The sequence below is a fragment of the Mesocricetus auratus genome, unplaced genomic scaffold (genome assembly GCF_017639785.1).
Source record: "Mesocricetus auratus isolate SY011 unplaced genomic scaffold, BCM_Maur_2.0 Super-Scaffold_100001, whole genome shotgun sequence".
In the NCBI taxonomy this organism is placed as follows: domain Eukaryota; kingdom Metazoa; phylum Chordata; class Mammalia; order Rodentia; family Cricetidae; genus Mesocricetus; species Mesocricetus auratus.
In genome coordinates, this window is record NW_024429187.1 from 17803690 (window position 1) to 17821763 (window position 18074).

Below are 18074 nucleotides of genomic sequence, written 5' to 3' on the forward strand. Positions count from 1 at the left end.
TGTTATATGAAGCAGATCATGATACAGAAAAACTGTAGGTAAGCCTTTATCAGCCTCAACATCTGGGTTACAGGAATGAATACTTAGAAAAGAAAAATAGTCATGATTGGAAATGTTTAATGATTTTTGTTAATTTTTATTTTGTTATGTCAGTGTGTCTTTAGATATGTGCATATTCTTAGAATGGTAAATCCTTTAGCCTTCATGTATTTATTTCTAACAGAAATCACAGAATGTTGTCCAAAACCTCACCTTGATTCTGGGCAGGGTTTTTGTCTTTACTGCTTGACCTTGTCTTTATCCCTCTCAATATTTTAGAGCTTGGTCCTGGAAATGAACTTTTAACTGCTTGATCATATCTCTAGCCACATGATATTTTAAACCTTTATATGTCATCTTGACATTAGGAAACAGGTAGGAATGAGAAAAACCTGTTCATGTAAACAATATGGTAAAGAATTTACATATTACAGTTGACTTCAGTTTCAATGAAAAGAAGGTATTTCATCTATTTCATTCAAGTATGATGGCAGAGATCACAGCATTGTAGTTTCTGTTTTTGAAAGTTTTGTATGAGGTATTGAAGTGTCCTGTATATGTGACAAATCCACATACTGAAGTTTATTTGCTAGTTCATGTATTCCTTCAGTTTATCTGATGGTTCAGATATTCCTTCTTTAACTCTGTTCATTTTCTGTTGTGCTTTCATGTGGTGATAGGCAATTTTTTTGCTGAAATATATAGAATGGGTTGACTATTATCTAAGTGCATCATTGTTTACTTAACTATTAGGTAGTGTTATACTTTTCACATAAAGGTCTGTGAAAGGTTGGTGGCTTCTTCCTGGTTTTTTTATGTGTCCACAAATTCCCTTCAGATGTCATTGTTTGTAGGAGGAAGCCTGTATGCCGCCATTAACCATGTGACTTACTAGAGGCGCATACAGATGAGGTAATAAAAGAGCGGTTTACCACACTGCTAACCACACCCACTTTAGGCATGACTAAAGATGTATACGGACGGACGTAAAGATGGACGTAAAGATGTATACGTACGTAGGCGGTGAACGACGTCACTAGCCAGGCCCACTTTTGGGCATGGCTAGGGGGCGTTACGGGGGAAGGCATAAAAGACAGCACAAAGGAAGTCTTGGTCTCTTTTCCCGGATTTCGGCTTCCGGTTCGGCAGCGGGAAAACTACTGGGCTCATCTGGGTTACTTGCTTGGTATCTTGTGAGTAATTTTTACAATAAATACTTAGTTTTATTTTCAGTAAGTGTGCCGTTTATTATTACAACATCAATTGTTTGTTATCCATCCTGGCTTGGATGTCAGTACTTCATCATGGCTACCTTTGAACTCATATGTCTCATCCTCATATGTTTCATCCTCATGAGTTCAAGACCAAGGGTAGATGATGTACCCCTGATGTGTGCTCCTTTGTTGACATGTTTCAACAATGTTAATATTAACATGCTTAATAGAAGGTAAGAAAATACTTCATGTGTCTATCCAAAGAAGTGTTTACATATGTCTGGTAGAGATATAATACAATAGAATAATCAGTAATCAACTGTGTATTTAATAACATAGCTTGTTGTACTATGGATATGTATAGTTTTCAACATCCTGCTTCTTTATGATGCAGGTTTTTTGTTTTTGTTTTTTGGGGGTTTTTTTTGTTTGTTTTTTTGAGACAGGGTTTCTCTGTGGCTTTGGATGCTGTCCTGGCTCTATCTCTTGTATATTATGGTGGTCTCAAACTCACATGGATCCACCTGCCTCTGCCTCCCAAGTGCTGGGAATAAAGGTGTGCACCACCACTGTCCAGCCATGATACAGTTTTGATTCATTTGGTGCTCATCTTGAAGTATTGCTTCCTAATGGGATTATCTTGAGATGCCAGATATTGTAAAGATAGATTTATTTAAAAAAAAAACATGTCTGGTGTGTGTGTGTGTGTGTGTAAAATGCGATTATGGCTTAGAATGTGTAACATATATGTTTGAGGGTTTTCTATTAGCCCTTTCAAGGTCACATTGCCAGCGTTATACACCACAGACATTTTTCCTTCTGAGGCATCTCACTATTGCTAAAATAAGCTTAGAAACCTCACGTCAGTAAAATATTGTATTCTATTCAAATTGTAATTGCCATTTAAGAAAAGAGCAACATGGTATATATTTATACTGCCATCTTTTTTGCATTTTGTTAGTTTATTCTGAGTACTAAACTCTTGTGGCATTGATGGGTAAGGAGTCAGCTATTTGTCCCTCGCCCTTCCTGGTATGGTGAACACTCTGGGCTGAACCAAGGACATGTGTACTTTACCACAGATGCACCCAGGGGTAAAGGGGGCTCAGAGGTCCTCCACCCACACCCAGGCTGTTCTTGTTCCTCAGGAGTTCTGCAGCATTCTTTTTTGTAAGTTTGTAGTATTAAACTAATTTGGAAGATGAAGTTGGCTTTGCCATGCAACTCTTAATGTGCTGGCTAACTGGCATTTGAAGCTGGTATGTTTTTTGAATAATTTGCCTTATCTTATTCTCAAATTCCTGCCGTCCCCGCACCTGTAACTGGCATTAATCCTTCACTCCTCCTGTCTCCTTTCCCCCTGCCTCTTCCGTCCCCTACTTCCTTCTGTCGTTTCCTCCTAAGCTTCCCTGGGTCGTTTCCCTCTCTGGCCCCTTGTCCTCTGCCTTCTTCCCCCCCCCTCCTCATGTCCTTCCCTTCCCTGTCCTCTGCTCAGGTACATTTGATGAAGTAACACAGAGTTCGTATGTTCATCTGTGCTGTCTTCCCCAATTAATGCTAGTGTAAAAGCAGCCATTGTAGAACTTGTTCCACCTGACACCCCAAATAAAATCAATACAAAGAGGAGCTTGTGCTGCTGCATGTGAATTTGACTATTTTTGATTTTTGTAATTTGATTATATTTTTCTTCATAGAAGACATGCCAAGACAGTGAAGGAGGGAAATATGTGAATTGTGAGTATGTAAACAGAAGATACAACCAGAAAGAAAGGTTACAAGACAAGTAGAATGCCCTGAAACATTCCTCTGCAGTGACCTCTTTGAAGATCTCAGTATTGAGAAAGAGATATGATCCCAAAAAGGTAAGTAAACACAAAGTGGGTTGGGGTCGAGGTCGGGGTTGGGGTTGGGGTCTGCGACGGGGTCAGGGTCAGGGTAAGGGTCAGGGTGGTTAGGGTCAGGGTCATGGTTAGGGGGGTTAGGGTTGGGATCGGATTCGGGTTCAGGTTAGGGGTCAGGGTTAGGGGGCTTAGGGTTTGAGTTCAGGTTCAGGTTAGGGATTCAGGGTTAGGAGTAGGGGTGAGGGTGAGGGGTTAGGGTTACAGATTCAGGGTTAGGGTTAGGGTTTAGGGTTAGCTTTAGGGTTTAGGGTTAGGGTTAGGGTTAGAGGGTTAGGGGTTAGGGTTAGAGGGTTAGAGGGTTAGGGTTAGAGGGTTAGAGGGTTAGAGGGTTAGGGTTAGAGGGTTAGAGGGTTAGAGGGTTAGGGGTTAGAGGTTAGGGTTAGGATTAGGGGTTAGGGGTTAGGGTTAGGTTTAGGGTTTAGGGTTAGAGGGTTAGGGTTAGAGGGTTAGGGTTTAGGGTTTAGGGTTTAGGGTTTAGGGTTAGGGTTAGGATTGACCTTCAAAGTCATGAACTTTCTTTGAAGGGAATGATCCCACCAGTCATGTCGTTCCATCATCCCACCCACCTCTGTCTGATGGCATCCCTGTGTCCCAGACCTTTTAATTACTCACTTGAGTTCATTGTTTAAACATCCTAGCAATTTGTTGACCTATTGTTTTGAATGGATGGCCAAAATCCACCCATGAGTGTGAATGCTCATCATAGTATTTTCTGAGACTATTGGCTATTTTCAACAGCTCTTTCACCTGGGCCTCCCAGTTTTGACCAGTTTCTTTGTTATTAAAAGCACAAACTGGCTCCTTGCACTTTTTAATTATGCTTTTAAGGGCTTTGTTCTTTGTGTTTCTAGTATAATCACCAAGGTCTCCATCCCCTAGATCTTCCTTCCGTGTAAACAGCACAATCATATATCTCATAATTTTTTCTTGAAACATGGCCTCCAGTTGCTCCACTGCTGCCTCATCTTCTTGGGTGAACCGCCCCAGCTGAAGCACCAGAATAAAAACCTTCATTCCTTCTTCACAGAGAGACAAGCAGTATTTGACCTCCTCCTTTAACCTGGAAGGATCCTTTTGAATACCAGGCATCTGGCTGAATGATGGAGTGTCCACAACCACAATATCCTGCCCGTCCACTGTCATCCTGTCACTCTGGCTTCTACTGGTGATGGGCTGAGCTCCTAGTTGAGACAGGAAGGCAGGTTTCCCCAAGATCGTGTTTCCAGTTGCACTCTTTCCAGTCCCACTCCTTCCTAGGAGTATGATGTTTAGGAGTTCTGTTGCAGAGGAAAATGGGATGGACTCATGACTGTGGGATGATGCAGAACTCATCTTTCCAAGTTATTCACAGCACTAGTTTTATCACTAAGCTCACCAGGCACCACCCAACAGGTCTACCCCACACAGGAGACTGGCTTGCCCAGTTTATGTGGTCTATGTACTCAGCAGAGGGACTTGGACAATCCTCTGCCCATTGCTCATCATGAACATAGCATACCTCCTGTCCCTGAATCAACTCTGCTCCCTTTTCCAGGACCTCTCCTTAATCACTGTTACCTATGAGAAACAGTGGCCTTATCTTTGCCTCTTATCTTTGCTGGATCTAGTCCACACATTTCATTTCTATCTTCTGTTCCTAGTGTAACTAAGTCTCCCTATTGTTAACTCCTAATACCCATAGCAAAAATGTCTTTGAAGTATTTGAAAATCTACTCTATACAATTAGATTTTCAGGGTGGGGGAAATCGCAGTTTCTATCAACATATTACCAGTTGTGTTGGTTATCTCATACTAAAATTCATTAAAAGCCTGATTAATCTTACTGTGTCTTTCAATAATGAGCCAAAGGAACTTCCTGATTAAAATAAATGCCACTAATACTGTTCTTTGTGGTGTCAGTGATAGAAGAAAAGGTTCCATGTAAATAGTACTTGTAGGTGCAAAGATCTGATTATATTTACTTTCAGGTGTTCCTGATGCCTTTCTACTTTGCACTGTGTCCCTCCTCAATGGTTCTCCATCATGAACGAACCCCTTATCAAGTCACTAGTGTCTACTTCAAACCAAAGAGGGAGGAAAGCCCATCTTGGTCTCCCTTCCAGGACAACTAGTGAGCCACTCATGCTAAACTCAGTCTCATAGCTATGCTTAAAGGGTGAAAATAAATCAATGATCTGAACCAACATATGCATGCGTGCATCACATACACACATTTAAGCACACACTCACACACGCATGCTCCAGCACTCATGTCATGTGTTCCAATCCCTACTTCTGTATTTAGGAAAGACTCAGTTGCCAAATCTCTCTGAAATCTGATCCAACCTTTCTGCCATTTGAAGCCCTGTTTCCATCAGGACTGTTCTCATCTCCTCCTAAGAGGCATGCCCCTCTATATGCACAGAGAGGCCAGAGGACAAGCACTACTGTCATTCCTCAGCCACAGTCTACCCCTGGTTTTAGAGACAGAGTCTCTCACTAACCTGGAACATGATTAGTAAGAAAGGCTGGCCAGCAAGTCTTAGAGATCCACCATGCCTGGCTTTTTTGACATGAGTTCTGGGGACCAAACTCAGATTTTCATGCTAGTTAAGCAAGTAAATCATCTTCTAAACTCTACTTACACATTCTTATTGTTTCCCATATCCAGATCAGGGAAGAATAAATAATCCAGAGAAAGTTCTGAGGTAAGAGAACAGAAAAGCAAAAAAGTGAACAGAAGCAACAGCAGACTGAAACAGCAAGAAGACTGGGAGAGGTCTCCATGGTGGAGAGGTGGGATAGGGGTCAGGAAGGAATTAAAAACCAGCCATGAGAGTATACATTAAAAAACACACAACTTTAGGAAAATTTAAAGAAGAGACCAAAGTATGGTTTTGAGACAGGGTCTTATTTAAACCAGGTTGGCCTTGAACTCACTACTTAGCCAATAAACTTGAACTTCTGGTCCTCCTGACTCTACTTCCCAAGTGTTGGGACTACAGGAAAATACCACCACGCCCAGCTGATGACCTGGGATCAGATACCCTAGTGCATGCTGGGTAAACACTGTACTGATCTACATCCCCAACATGGTCCTTTGCTCACCCTCTGCCCTTCCTTCAGAGAGTTCTAGATCATGCCTTACATCCCAAGCTCTGGATACAAAGCCATTTCCTATGCTTAGCCTTACCTTTCTCCCTGAAAATACAAGGCTTGTTGCCGTTGCACTGCACCATGCTCTCAACTTGGCCCAGGAGTTTGTTCACCTGCCTCCGCTCCTCCTCCACAGTCGCTCGATAGTTGAAAGCGGTATATCTTTTTTCAAATTTCAAGACGAGCTCCTGGAGATTGCTGTTTTTACTTATAAATTCATCTAGAGTCTGATCCTCTAAATCTTCTTTCCTGGTAAAGAGAATAATTGGGAACTTGGTGAATTTTTCTCCAAAAATATTTTTGACAGGGTTGAACATATTGTCATCACTCTTTATCAAAGAGTTCAGTGGTGTCACCAGCAGGAAGGCATGGGGGCCCAGAGAGACGTGCTCCTTGACTTCAGATGCATCAGGCTTCCACAATGAGATCTCTGGAGAATCAATGACCAGACCTTTCTTCCCATTCCAGATCCTGCTGCGGGATGAAAAGACCTTGGTGACCTGCTGCTCACTGTACTGAGTCTTAAAGGGCCGCTTCCCCAGAATGCTGTTCCCTGCTGCACTTTTCCCAACACCACACTTCCCCATGAGGAGGACCCTCAGTTCCGGCATCTCTACATCCTGATGTGGTCCTGGAATCTGAGGCTGTCTCTTCTTTGGACATGTGAGACAAGAAAAATAAAAATGGATCCAATGTCTCCTCCTGCAGTTGGATATAAATGTGAACTGCTCTAGAAAGCCCCATCCCTCTGATTGAGCAGGCCTCTATTCTCAGGCAGAACCCAGACACCCAAGTAGAAACCATGGGAAGAAGGAAAGAACTAGAAGGAATACGGGAAGCCTAGGTTTTCCAGAAGAATGACTATGCTAAATTGAACTTCTACTGGAACTCATTCTTCAAAAGTGAGTATTATAGTATGAGGTCATGGACTAAGGCAAGGGCTGTGACAATCTGATTATAAAATGCCCCTTAGCCTAATACTCACATAATAAAATATGTGAGTATATTTTTTTAACATGTGTGAAACTCAAAAGCATGCTTAATGGAAGAAGCCAGACACAAAACTGACATCTGTATGGCTCATTATCTGAAGTTCAGAACAGGACAAATTATCTATGTTTATAGGAGTCTGGGGAGTAGTTGTCTATGGGAGGAGGCTGTAAGAACTGTTGTTCTTCACAGAGGAGAGGATATTATTTTTGCATTAACTTTCTAATTAACACACAAAATAAATTTTTGACCATTTGTGTTTATTGTTGCATTATTTACAATAAAATAATTAGCCTGGAAACCATCAACAATGAAAAAGAAAATGTGATAAGGGGTCTAGTGTGACATCTCAGATGCTAAACAACTTGCCTTGAAAGAATGAGGGTTCTAGCTCAATGTCCAGAACCCATGAAAAAATTAAAAATCCAAGCATGGTGGTGCACTCTTGGAATCCCAGCACTATGGGAGCAGAGGCAGGAAGATCCCTAGAGCACAGGTAGTCTTGTCTACAGGGTGAGTTCCAGGCCAAGACTGGATCTTGTCTCATTAAAAAAAGTGCATGGTGCTGGGTGGTGGTGGCGCACACCTTTAATCTCAATACTCGGGAGGCAGAGGCAAGCGGATCTCTGTGAGTTTGAGGCTGGGCTGGACCGACAGCCTCAAAACAATACAGAGAAACCCTGTCTCGTAAAACCAAAAAAACAGTGCATGGTGCCTAAGGTGATACACAAGGTTGTCCTCTGTCCTCCACATTTACACAATACACAAACATGTTCACACTTATCTGCAAGCACCTATGCACATTTACACAAATGAGAACACTCACCCTCAAAAATAGTGTGTGTGTGTGTGTGTGTGTGTGTGTGTGTGTGTGTGTGTGTGTCTTATTTGACTATAAAGAAGAATAAAATCATTTCTGGAGAGAACTAGAAAACAAAAAAAATGAGTCCTTGCTATGTCACTTTGGACAAAAATGTTCCTTTCTGTCTTCCAGAGCACATAGGGTAGAATATCCCAGGCTGTTGAAAAGGTGAGAGAAGATAACATCCCAGCAGTCTCTGGAAACTTGACAGGCATAGATCAGCTACAGAGGGTTCATGGTTGAGGTCAACCTGAGTCAGGCTTTGAATCCTGCTCCCTCACACCTTCTCCTTGCCCTCACACTCTACACATAGGACAGAGCTCCTCACCCTACTGTGTGGAGGAAGTCCTGTGTATATGTCAATAAAACACTGCTGGCCGATAGGAATCTAGATATGTGGGACTAGGAGTCCAGAAGGACTCTGGGAAGGAGAAACACAGAGAGTCGAGATGTAACGCCATGGGGTAGGAAGCCCAGAAACTTCTCCGGTAAGAGACATATTTAGATCAACAATTATGGGGTAATTACTTAAGTCAGAGCTAGCCAGTAAGAAACAAGCAAGGCCATCAGCTTCATAATTAATATAGTCTCCTGTGTGTTTATTTGGGACTGATGCGGCTCTAGAACCAGGCTGGCGGGAAGGTTTCTCTCAAGAAAAAAGCTTCTCTTTACACTACTGGCCATGCATGCTGCTTATTCAGGCTTCCATACAAATATGACTGCTTCTCAAGAGCACCCGCAAACTGTCCCCACAACCACAAAAGCCAAGTGCCATGCACTTTCTTTTACTTAAAGAGTATTATAATCCTAGTCAGAATGGCTATCAGGAATACAAAATGACATCAAATGCTAGTGTGGTTATGGGGGAAATGGAACCCTTATATTCCGTTTGTGGCCAGAAAGTGGTACAAACACCTTGGAATTAAATCTGGAGGTTTCTAAAACAATAGAAATAAAACCACCCTCTACCCCATTTATCCTGCTCCTGGCATACACCCAACAGACTTTATACCACACTGCAGAGATCTCTGCTCATCTGTGGTTATTGCTGCTCCATTCACAATAGCCAAGAAATGGGAGAAACTTAGATGTCCATCATAAGCTAGTGAATGGATAATGAAAACGTGCTACATATACGCAACGGAATATTATTCAACTACAAAGAAAACTGAAGTTTGCAGGTACATAGATAAAACTTGGAGTAATGACACTGAGTGGTGTAACCCAGAGCCAGACAGACAAATGTCTTTCGTATGTGGATCCAAGCTTGAACTTTGTAGTTCTGCTTGCTTGATATGGAGTTCCCATGGAAGTAGGAACAGGGAAGGGGCATGAAGGCATCTTTTCTTGCAGAGGCCAGGGTGGTAGAATATAGGTAGAAAGAAAGTAGATAAGAGTACAGAAGTTGCCAGGCGTTTGCCTGCCAAAAATACTATAAATTGTACATATACTATCCATACAACTTTATGGACTTTGAGGACTGAAGTACATGTATGTTATTTCCTAGCCCACAATGTCAGCTTCGATGTTGCTGTTATTATTACTAAACTTCATAAGTGACTTTTTTTTTATTATTTTGTGGTACTTTATGAGGAAAGGGCCTTGTCTGTGAGATTGCAGTTTTTACATAGGGCTGACTCAGAAATAAGCTACAGACACATCTGTGACTTTATAAGTCTTGTGTGTCCTCCCTACAGGCATTCTGTTTACTATTGTGTACCGACCTGTGTTGCTACATAGAACAAACATCTAATGGAAGTCCATACAAAGACGCTACAAGCTGGTGCCATCCATGAGGAGTGTTTCCTGTTCCCCATCAGAAATACTAGACTCATGACCAAGAAGGAGAAACAGAGTCAGGAGAAAGCCGAGAACAGCAAGGCTGGCTCCATGCTTAGAACAACAGAGGAGGCTAGGGGCACTGCAGTGTCCAGCACTTTGACTGCTGCTACACCGAGTCACTCATGTCAGGAGTCCTCTGGGGACAGGTGTGGGCACGCACACAGACTGGATCTCCATGTACCTTCTGTTTTCCACTTTACTTTGGCTGGGCAATGCATTAAAAGAAAGTAGACATGAGACTTATTGTTTAGGTGACCAACTTACCACACAGATTGTCCCCTTCTTCATATGTAGCTCTATTCCCACAACCCTAGAAAATAAAGGGGAAATAACATACATAAGGCCAAGGGAGATAGTCTTCCACATAATACAAATGGAGATACAATTAGAGACAGACTATCTGCTGATTAGGAAGAGGTCACAGTAAGATCACGGTCCTCAATTTCCTCTGTACACCTGCACGTCCAGCTTTCAAGCTCACTGACGCTGGTGAGCAGCTTCCCAGAGATGGAGCCATTTCCAGCACCCTTGCTGCTCCCCAGGATGGTGTGGAGCCTCTGACATGAAGTTAAGTTGAGAATAGCTCACCAGGTATGGAAAAATCAAACACATAATTAACATGAAAACAATACCTTTCAGTCTTGTGGGTGGGCTCCATTCTAACCTTATCTCTTAAAGCTCATGCCAGACAGAAGAACCTGCCTCTGCTTTCTTTCCTGTTCTCAGCCAACATCTTTAATGCATTTAATTCACTATCATCTATCTCTATATCTTTCATTCTCATTGTTTCAATGTAAAGATGCTACCTGTGATATAAAAAGTAATAATCTTGTATCCAACTTGTAAGAAGAGTGACAGATGTCAGCGTTTACATATGTTTCTATATTTCTCTGTGTTTATACTAACATGCACAAGTATCAATAGGAGAGACTCGCAGGGCTTCCTGGTCAGCAATCTGCTTGATATCATAAACTTCACACCTGCACAAGTTAATATAGATGGAACCACCCGACTCCTTTTAGTTGGTACAATCTATCCTACACTATGAACATATGTAAGTGATGTATCCATCCTCTCAGTGGTGAATCTTTGGGTTATCTCTGCTTTTACTACTTCAAAAGACGCTGTGTTAAGCATCTTTGTATGGGTTATCTTTATTTTTTCTTTTGGATTGCTGTAATCCGCAATATTTTTAAAGGATTTATTTACCGTTTTTATTTCATATGTGTGAGTAATTTGTCTACATGTATTTATGCAAACCACAGGTGTACAATGACTGTAGAAGTCAGAAGAGGGTAACAGGCCTGAAACTGGAGTTATAGTTATAAGGCCCCATATGGGTACTAGAAACTGAACTCAGGTTCTTTGCAAGAGCAGCAAATGCTCTTAACCACTGAGCCGTCTCTCCAGTCCCCTGAAATCCTTAATATGCATAATTCCTCTAACCCCCATATATCTCAATAACAGTAGCTAATAAATACTAAGCATTTATTTATTTACAACTTTTAATCATCTCATTTAATCTTCACAGAAAATTCCAGGTACATCTTATGGCATTTGTGTTACAGTGTGGTTAACAGAATGTGTTTTCTATCCTCGTGGGCTTTGTAGGGAGGTAGCTATTGTAAATATGTCTACAGGCACCCCTTGAGCTGGTAGTGAATAGTATAAGGGGTATTCTGAGGGCAGAGAAGTGACTTTAGAGGCCAGAGACTGGAAGAAGATTCAGAAGTTTTTGGAACAGCCAGAAAGAGAAGTTGTTTTATTGTTTTCTGGGAAGTCAGTAGAAAGACTATGCGGAGTCCAGTATGGTCAATAACATGAGGGGCCGTGTGAGACAGAGTTTTGTTTCCCATTAGCTTTCCAGTTAAGTCCAAAGTCCCCAGGCTGACAGTCAAGAAGTTTGATGCCTACTATTACTCTAGAGCAGTGTTCTCAACCTTCCTAAAGTGGAGACCCTTTAATACAGTTCCTCATGTTGTGGTGACCCCCAACCATAACATTATTTTCATTGCTGCTTCACTGCTGTAATTTTGCTGCTGTTATGAATTGTATTGTAAATCTCAATATGCAAACCCTGTTAAAGAGTCATTCAATCCACAAATGTGACCCATAGGTTGAAAAACGCTATCTAGAGCATAAAAACACACCTTCCTAAACAAAACATGGCTGTAACACACAAGATGGTCCATTGATTTGGGGGTATCTTCCTCCTATCAGTCCTACCTGGACTCCACTGCCTTCCATTTTCAAGGGCACAAAATATGGTTCTGGGCTTCCGACCATCAACTGCTCAATCACATCAAGGAGCTGGGCCACCTGCTGTTCCCGCTGCTCCTTGTCTGCCTTGTTGTTGAAAGTACAGTACCAATCTCCAATGTTTTCAAGCAATGCCTTGAGAGAGCTCTTGCTGTCAATGTAGTCCTTCAGCGAGTCTTCACCCAGTTCATCTTCCCGAGTGAAGACCACAATCATGTGACTGTAGGCTTTAGTGCCAAACTCACCCTGGATGCCCTCAATGGTCTCCCTGTCCTCCTCTGTATAGTGGCCAATGGGTGTGACCAGCAGCAGCACATGGAGACCATCAGCCGAGAGCTTCAAACACTGCTGCAGGTTCAGCAGCCTGGCCTCTGCACAGGACTGTGAGGAGAATAGATCTGGGGTGTCAATGACAATGACCTGCTTCTCTCTCAGGAACACAGTTTTGCTCTGACACTGTTTGGTTACCGTATGGTCACTGAACTTGGAATCGAACATGGCTTTACCCAGAATGGTGTTTCCTGTGGCACTTTTGCCTGCACCGAGTTTCCCTAATAGGAGGAGCCACAGTGTGGATGTTTCCTGGCTCTGTTTGAAAGTGTCCTTCTGGTCCTGGCTTATGCTGTTGAGACAAGAGCAATAATACATCAGTGCTCTACCCACAAGTGGAGAGAAGACAGCAGGAAAGCTGTCCTCCCTGTCCCCCAAGAATTTAAACTACTGGGCTGGGAAGCAACTCTGCTATACAGTGTTCCTTCACCAGCGTGAAGTCTCTGAGCTCAATGTGAGGACATGCTTGCAATCATTCGCCAGCTAACCTAGCCTACAATAGGGATTGGACCAAGGGCTTCATGCTTTCTAGGCATGCACTCCACAAACCTCATCTCCAGCTTATGCGGTCCTGATAATAAAGTCTGATGTTTATTCTAAGGAACCGGTATGCTCTGAAAATGGTAAAGAGGAAAACGAAATCCCCGTGAGCTCATATCAGAAGTGGTCATTGCTAAGCGTGTGCTTGCTTCATGTAATTCCACAATGGCTTGTCTCCTTAGAGGAATTCTCATTCATTAACAATAACGTGTTTCTCAGACATGTCTAGAAAATGAAGAAAAGCATGAACGAAAAAATTAAAAGGCAGCCGGGCAGTGGTGGCACACGCCTTTCATCCCAGCACTCGGGAGGCAGAGGCAGGCGGATCTCTGTGAGTTCGAGGCTGGGCTGGACCGACAGCCTCGAAAACAATACAGAGAAACCCTGTCTCATAAAAACCAAAAAAAAAAATTATAAAAGGAGGGCCAGGCAGTGGTGGCACATGACTTTAATCCCAACACTCGGGAGGTAGAGGCAGGCCAATCTCTGTGAGTTTAAGGCCAGCCTGGTTTACAAAGCTACACAGAGAAACCCTGTCTTGAAAAACAAAAACAAACAAACACCAACAACAAAAATGGTGAAAATGAGTTGAAAAATAGGCTCAGGGGCTAAGTTCACACAGTGCTGTTCTAGACAACCAGAGTTTGAATCCCAGCATCCATTCCAGGCCATTCACAACAGCCTGTGATTCTAACTCTGGGTGATCCAAGGCCCTCTTCTGGCCTCCTCAGGTACTGCACTCACATGTGCACAGTTCCATACAAATACACATCTACACACACAAATAAAAATAAAATTAATCTTTTCTAAAAATGTGAATATCAGGTTGGGAAGATGGATTTGGGGTGGTGGATAAAGTGCCTGTCAATCACGTGTCCATATCAAACCCAAGTTCAGTGGTGCACATCTGTAATTACAGAACTGGAGGGAAAGGGAGACAGGTGGACACCAGGGCCTCTCTGGCCAGTCAATCTAGTGGGAAAGGCAGCTACAGGGTAAGTGAGATAAATGCTTTCCCAGTTTTGGTTCAGTGTTTCCATACTGTCCTCTTGTTCTTCCTTTGGGAATGGAAACGTTTACTATGTCACAGTATGGTGGAAGTACACAACTTGCTATGTACATGCATATTCATCCAAAACTCCAGGTCAACACACCACAGAGATAACCACACATCAGTATCTATGGCAGCACTGAGTACTGTTAAAGACAGCTCAATTGTGGAACAACCTAAGTGGTATAAAATGGGAAAATGAAAAAAGTGTGATTATATATGCACAATGGAACCTTTTGTGTTTATTTTTTTAATTTCAAGCATGACAACTATAGTTCCATCATTTCTACAACCTCAACTGCCTCCCTTGTCTTCCTTATTCCCTCTCAGTCTCAAGACCTCTTATCCTTCAATTATTATACATATGTGCCCACGTGTACACATAAATACTACCTGCTGAGTCCATCGAGTAAGGCCTGTATGTACATGTGTTTAGGGATGACCACATGGGTTTGCACAATCTATTGAGAAGTTCATCCTTGTAGGACACTGAATCTCTCTCTCTTAGTACAATATGGGTGCCTAAACAAGACCTGCACACAACACGTGTGTGTGTGTGTGTGTGTGTGTGTGTATGATAAAAAGGGAATTTATTAGAATGACTTACAGGCTGTAATCCAGCTAGAACAACAATAACTGTCTTTCAATGGAAAGTCCAAGATTCCTATAGTTCTTCAGTACATAAGGCTGGATGTCTCAGCTGGTTTTCCATATATACTGCGATCCCAAAGAAGCAGGCTATAATACCAGTAAAAGAATGGACTTGCTAGGTGAGCAACAGGTTTAGCAGACATAGAGAGTGCCTCCTTTTTCCATGTCCTTTATATAGGATGCCAGCAGAATGTGTGGTCAAGATTAATGGAGGTCTTCCCACCTCAAAGATCCAGATTAGATCTAAATTAAAGTATTTAATTAAGAAATAAAAATCCCTCACGGGTGTGCCCAGCAATCTGGGTTTTATCTAATTCTACATGTAGCCAAGTTGACAACCAAGAATAGTCAACATGTGCTTCAAAAGGAATGCCTAATTACAGAATTTTAGGGTCTTTGGTGGGTCAAAACACTTTTTGGAACAAAACCCTATTTGGGACCAAATGGATTTCCTAGATACCCCTGTACATATGAAACTGGCTAGAGACCAACTTAGCAAGAAACACAGATAAATAAATTTTGGGTCCTTTAAGTTTTGATATCAAATGTCACAACCTAGCATTTACCCCCAGTAACTTCGTTGTCTTTTCACACTGAAGATGCTTTTATCTCCAGGAAACAAGCTGTGGTAACTTTGTGACTGTCCTTATGATTATATCACATGTACCCATTTCTTGGAGCTGTTTCCTTTGGGCCAACAACTCCCTGTCTCTTGAACTCTGCTCTGTAACCAGTCCCACAGAAACAAATCTAATCTGGTTCACACAGATACCCAGACTACTCAGAGTTCTCAAAAAAATTGCTGATTTTCTATCTTAGGCTTGGACTTTCACACAAAGACCTGTTCTTGAAGACCATCTGTCCTTCTGCCCTCTGAGAGGTTTTCAGAGATGGCTAGTCTGTATCCACTTGATTGGACCACTGGGCCAGTGATTTGATCACACAGAAATACAGGTGCTGTTTGATAAATGGATGCAGATCCATTATAGCAATACTGAGTAGTGCGAGGGGAATGTCTTAAAGAGTAGAGGGGAGCATTAGGGCCAGCTACAGAAAGGAGTGGAGGGAGACAGTGTTGATGTTTCTAAGCTAAGAACTGGGTACCCTGGAAGCCCTATGCTGCTTTACACATCTGTGAGGGGACCAAGACTCTGGAGGATGGGCAAAACCAGGCGGTACACCACTGCATGGAAGAGCAATGCTAGCACAGCGACAGCTTCCCCTGCAGTGTGCCCCCAACTTAGGCTGATAGGATTGGGTCTCCCTGCATACTGTCTTTTGCCCCTTGGTGCTGACCAATGGTTTCCACTGCAGGACTACTCATAGGATGACTTTGACCAAGCAACAGGTGACAGGTCATTTCCCCTAGGTGAGTGCCTTAAACCGATGCTATCTCAACAATCCAGCCTGATCAGAAAGAGTAGAGAAAGCAAGGGTTGGAGCATCAGGGGTTTTCTCATTTCTCAAGCCTTCTTTAGGTTAGAGAATGTCTCAAATGCTTAGACATTTCCCTCTCCTTTGCTTCTTCTAGTGGGAACCCATTCACCTCCAGTAAAACGACTGCCATGTTTTCTGTTTCCAGGTTCACACCTCTTGCATTATGTCCCATTTGGGGTATCTTATTTTAAGTCACCACCCTCTTGTGACAGCACTGTGCTCTCTCCCTGCCCCCTGGTAGCCAGTCATCAACCTACCCCACCCACCTCACAGACATCAGCTCTTCCATTCATTTTTAAGTAGTTAGTGGAAAGATCAGTGGGTATGCAACAGGTATTTCCTGCCCCTGGTTGGACCTCAGAGCTAGAAAACTGGGATAGATTCCCCATGCCCCTCCTAAGATGCACTCCCTGGCATTGTTCAGGACTAGAAGAGACTGGAGGAAAGAGCAGGTGCAGGTCACACTAAAAAAATGTGAAAAGATCATATATGTTGGCCTTGAGTAGATTATCTTAGTCTCATCTGACAAAATTAATTATACCATTATGTCCCATATCCTTTACCACAGTATCTTAAAAACATGGTCAGAAAAACGTGAAATTCTGCTATGAGGATAAACCACTGTGCAAGTGTCATGGGGGTCATGTCCATGAAAAGTCTTTACTGCTTATAACTTTTGGTTGCTTTGGCTGATTTTTTCATGTATTACTTTATCTAAAATACAAAAAGCAAATGCTTTATGTGATCAGATCAATCTGAGTAGTACCCTGACATCCATGTCCATCTTTAAAATGAAAGCCATTTCCCTCCTGTACAGCACTGTGAATAGAAAAAGGAAAGTAAAGGGAAAGAAGTAAGATTAACACTCTAGGGGATGGGGGATGGGACAGCCTGTCCAGCCAATTGGTGAACACCAGGTTCAGTGAGACTTTGTTTCAATAGATACTATAAAGACACTAGGGAGATGTCTCACAGTCACACCTGAGGAGTTGAGTTTGTAGTCTCAGAACCCACGTAAGAAATTAGTATGAATGGGTTCATCTATAACCCTGGCACTGGAGGGATGAAGTGGCAGAGAGGCAGGCAAATCCCTGGAGCTCATCTAGATACCTCTATCCAATCTAACCAGTTGGAGAGTGCAGTCAACCAAGTGAGACTCTGTGTCCAAAACTCAGGCGAGAGTGATAGAAGAAGTTATGAGATGTCCCCTTGCTCTCCTGCAGTGATAGACGTAGATATGAGATGTCCCTTTGCTCTCCTGCAGTGAGGACCCAAGGCTATGGATTCAGGGCAGTTCTTATCCAGGTATAGTCTCCTGAACCTGACTGGATGAAGTAAATGGCCCTAAGAGAGGCTGTGGTTCCTTCTGGATGATTGGTAGTGTGGACTTCAAATCACTGATGAGGTCAGTGTTTCATCTTTCTGCCCAAACACTAATTTCTGAGGCCACAGGAAAAGTGACTTCCCTCCAGGAGGCTCCTCTCTAGCCTCCAAACACTTAACACAGTCTGGCTGGGCAGTCATGGGGAAATTACTTTAGAAAGTTTGCCCATTCCTGTCTTTCCTTGGAAACTCCTGGCAGGAAACAGAATCCATAAGGGTCCCCCTCCACCCAGTCCCAAGTGGGTTTTAGGTTTGTCAGCTTAAGAGAGCAAAACTCACTGATGTTCCACAGACTGGCTAGAAGCTGTCTGGGCACAAGATGTTGTGGCCCCACAACTCTTCCTAAAGTTAATAAAGAGATCAAGTGTCTTGCTCTTCAGGTTGACAATAATTGTTACTGGTAGTTTCAAGGTAAGGCAGTGGAGAGGAACATACACATA

At 42.6% G+C, this 18074-nt stretch overlaps 1 protein-coding gene across 1 annotated transcript; it reads right to left on the reverse strand.

Annotated features, from left to right (window-relative positions):
* Positions 1 to 3772: 3772 nt before the first annotated feature.
* LOC121139724 (GTPase IMAP family member 8-like) lies at positions 3773 to 12890 on the reverse strand. The gene is made up of 4 exons (XM_040743701.1): positions 12210 to 12890; positions 10240 to 10293; positions 6327 to 6942; positions 3773 to 4431 (listed from the first exon to the last, which is right to left on the reverse strand). Exons 1-4 carry the CDS (start codon positions 12888 to 12890, stop codon positions 3773 to 3775), a joined length of 2010 nt encoding a protein of 669 aa, XP_040599635.1.
* Between the last annotated feature and the right edge of the window lie 5184 nt (positions 12891 to 18074).

Excerpts from the sequence above, each read along its gene's own strand:
- LOC121139724 (XM_040743701.1), bottom strand. The coding sequence starts at position 12,890 with ATGTATTATTGCTCTTGTCTCAACAGCATAAGCCAGGACCAGAAGGAC. Across the intron at positions 10,294-12,209 it reads TGGAAGGCAGTGGAGTCCAG|GGTTGTGGGAATAGAGCTAC; the intron begins GTAGGACTGATA and ends TTTATTTTCTAG. Across the intron at positions 6,943-10,239 it reads ACAATCTGTGTGGTAAGTTG|AAGAGACAGCCTCAGATTCC; the intron begins GTCACCTAAACA and ends ACATGTCCAAAG.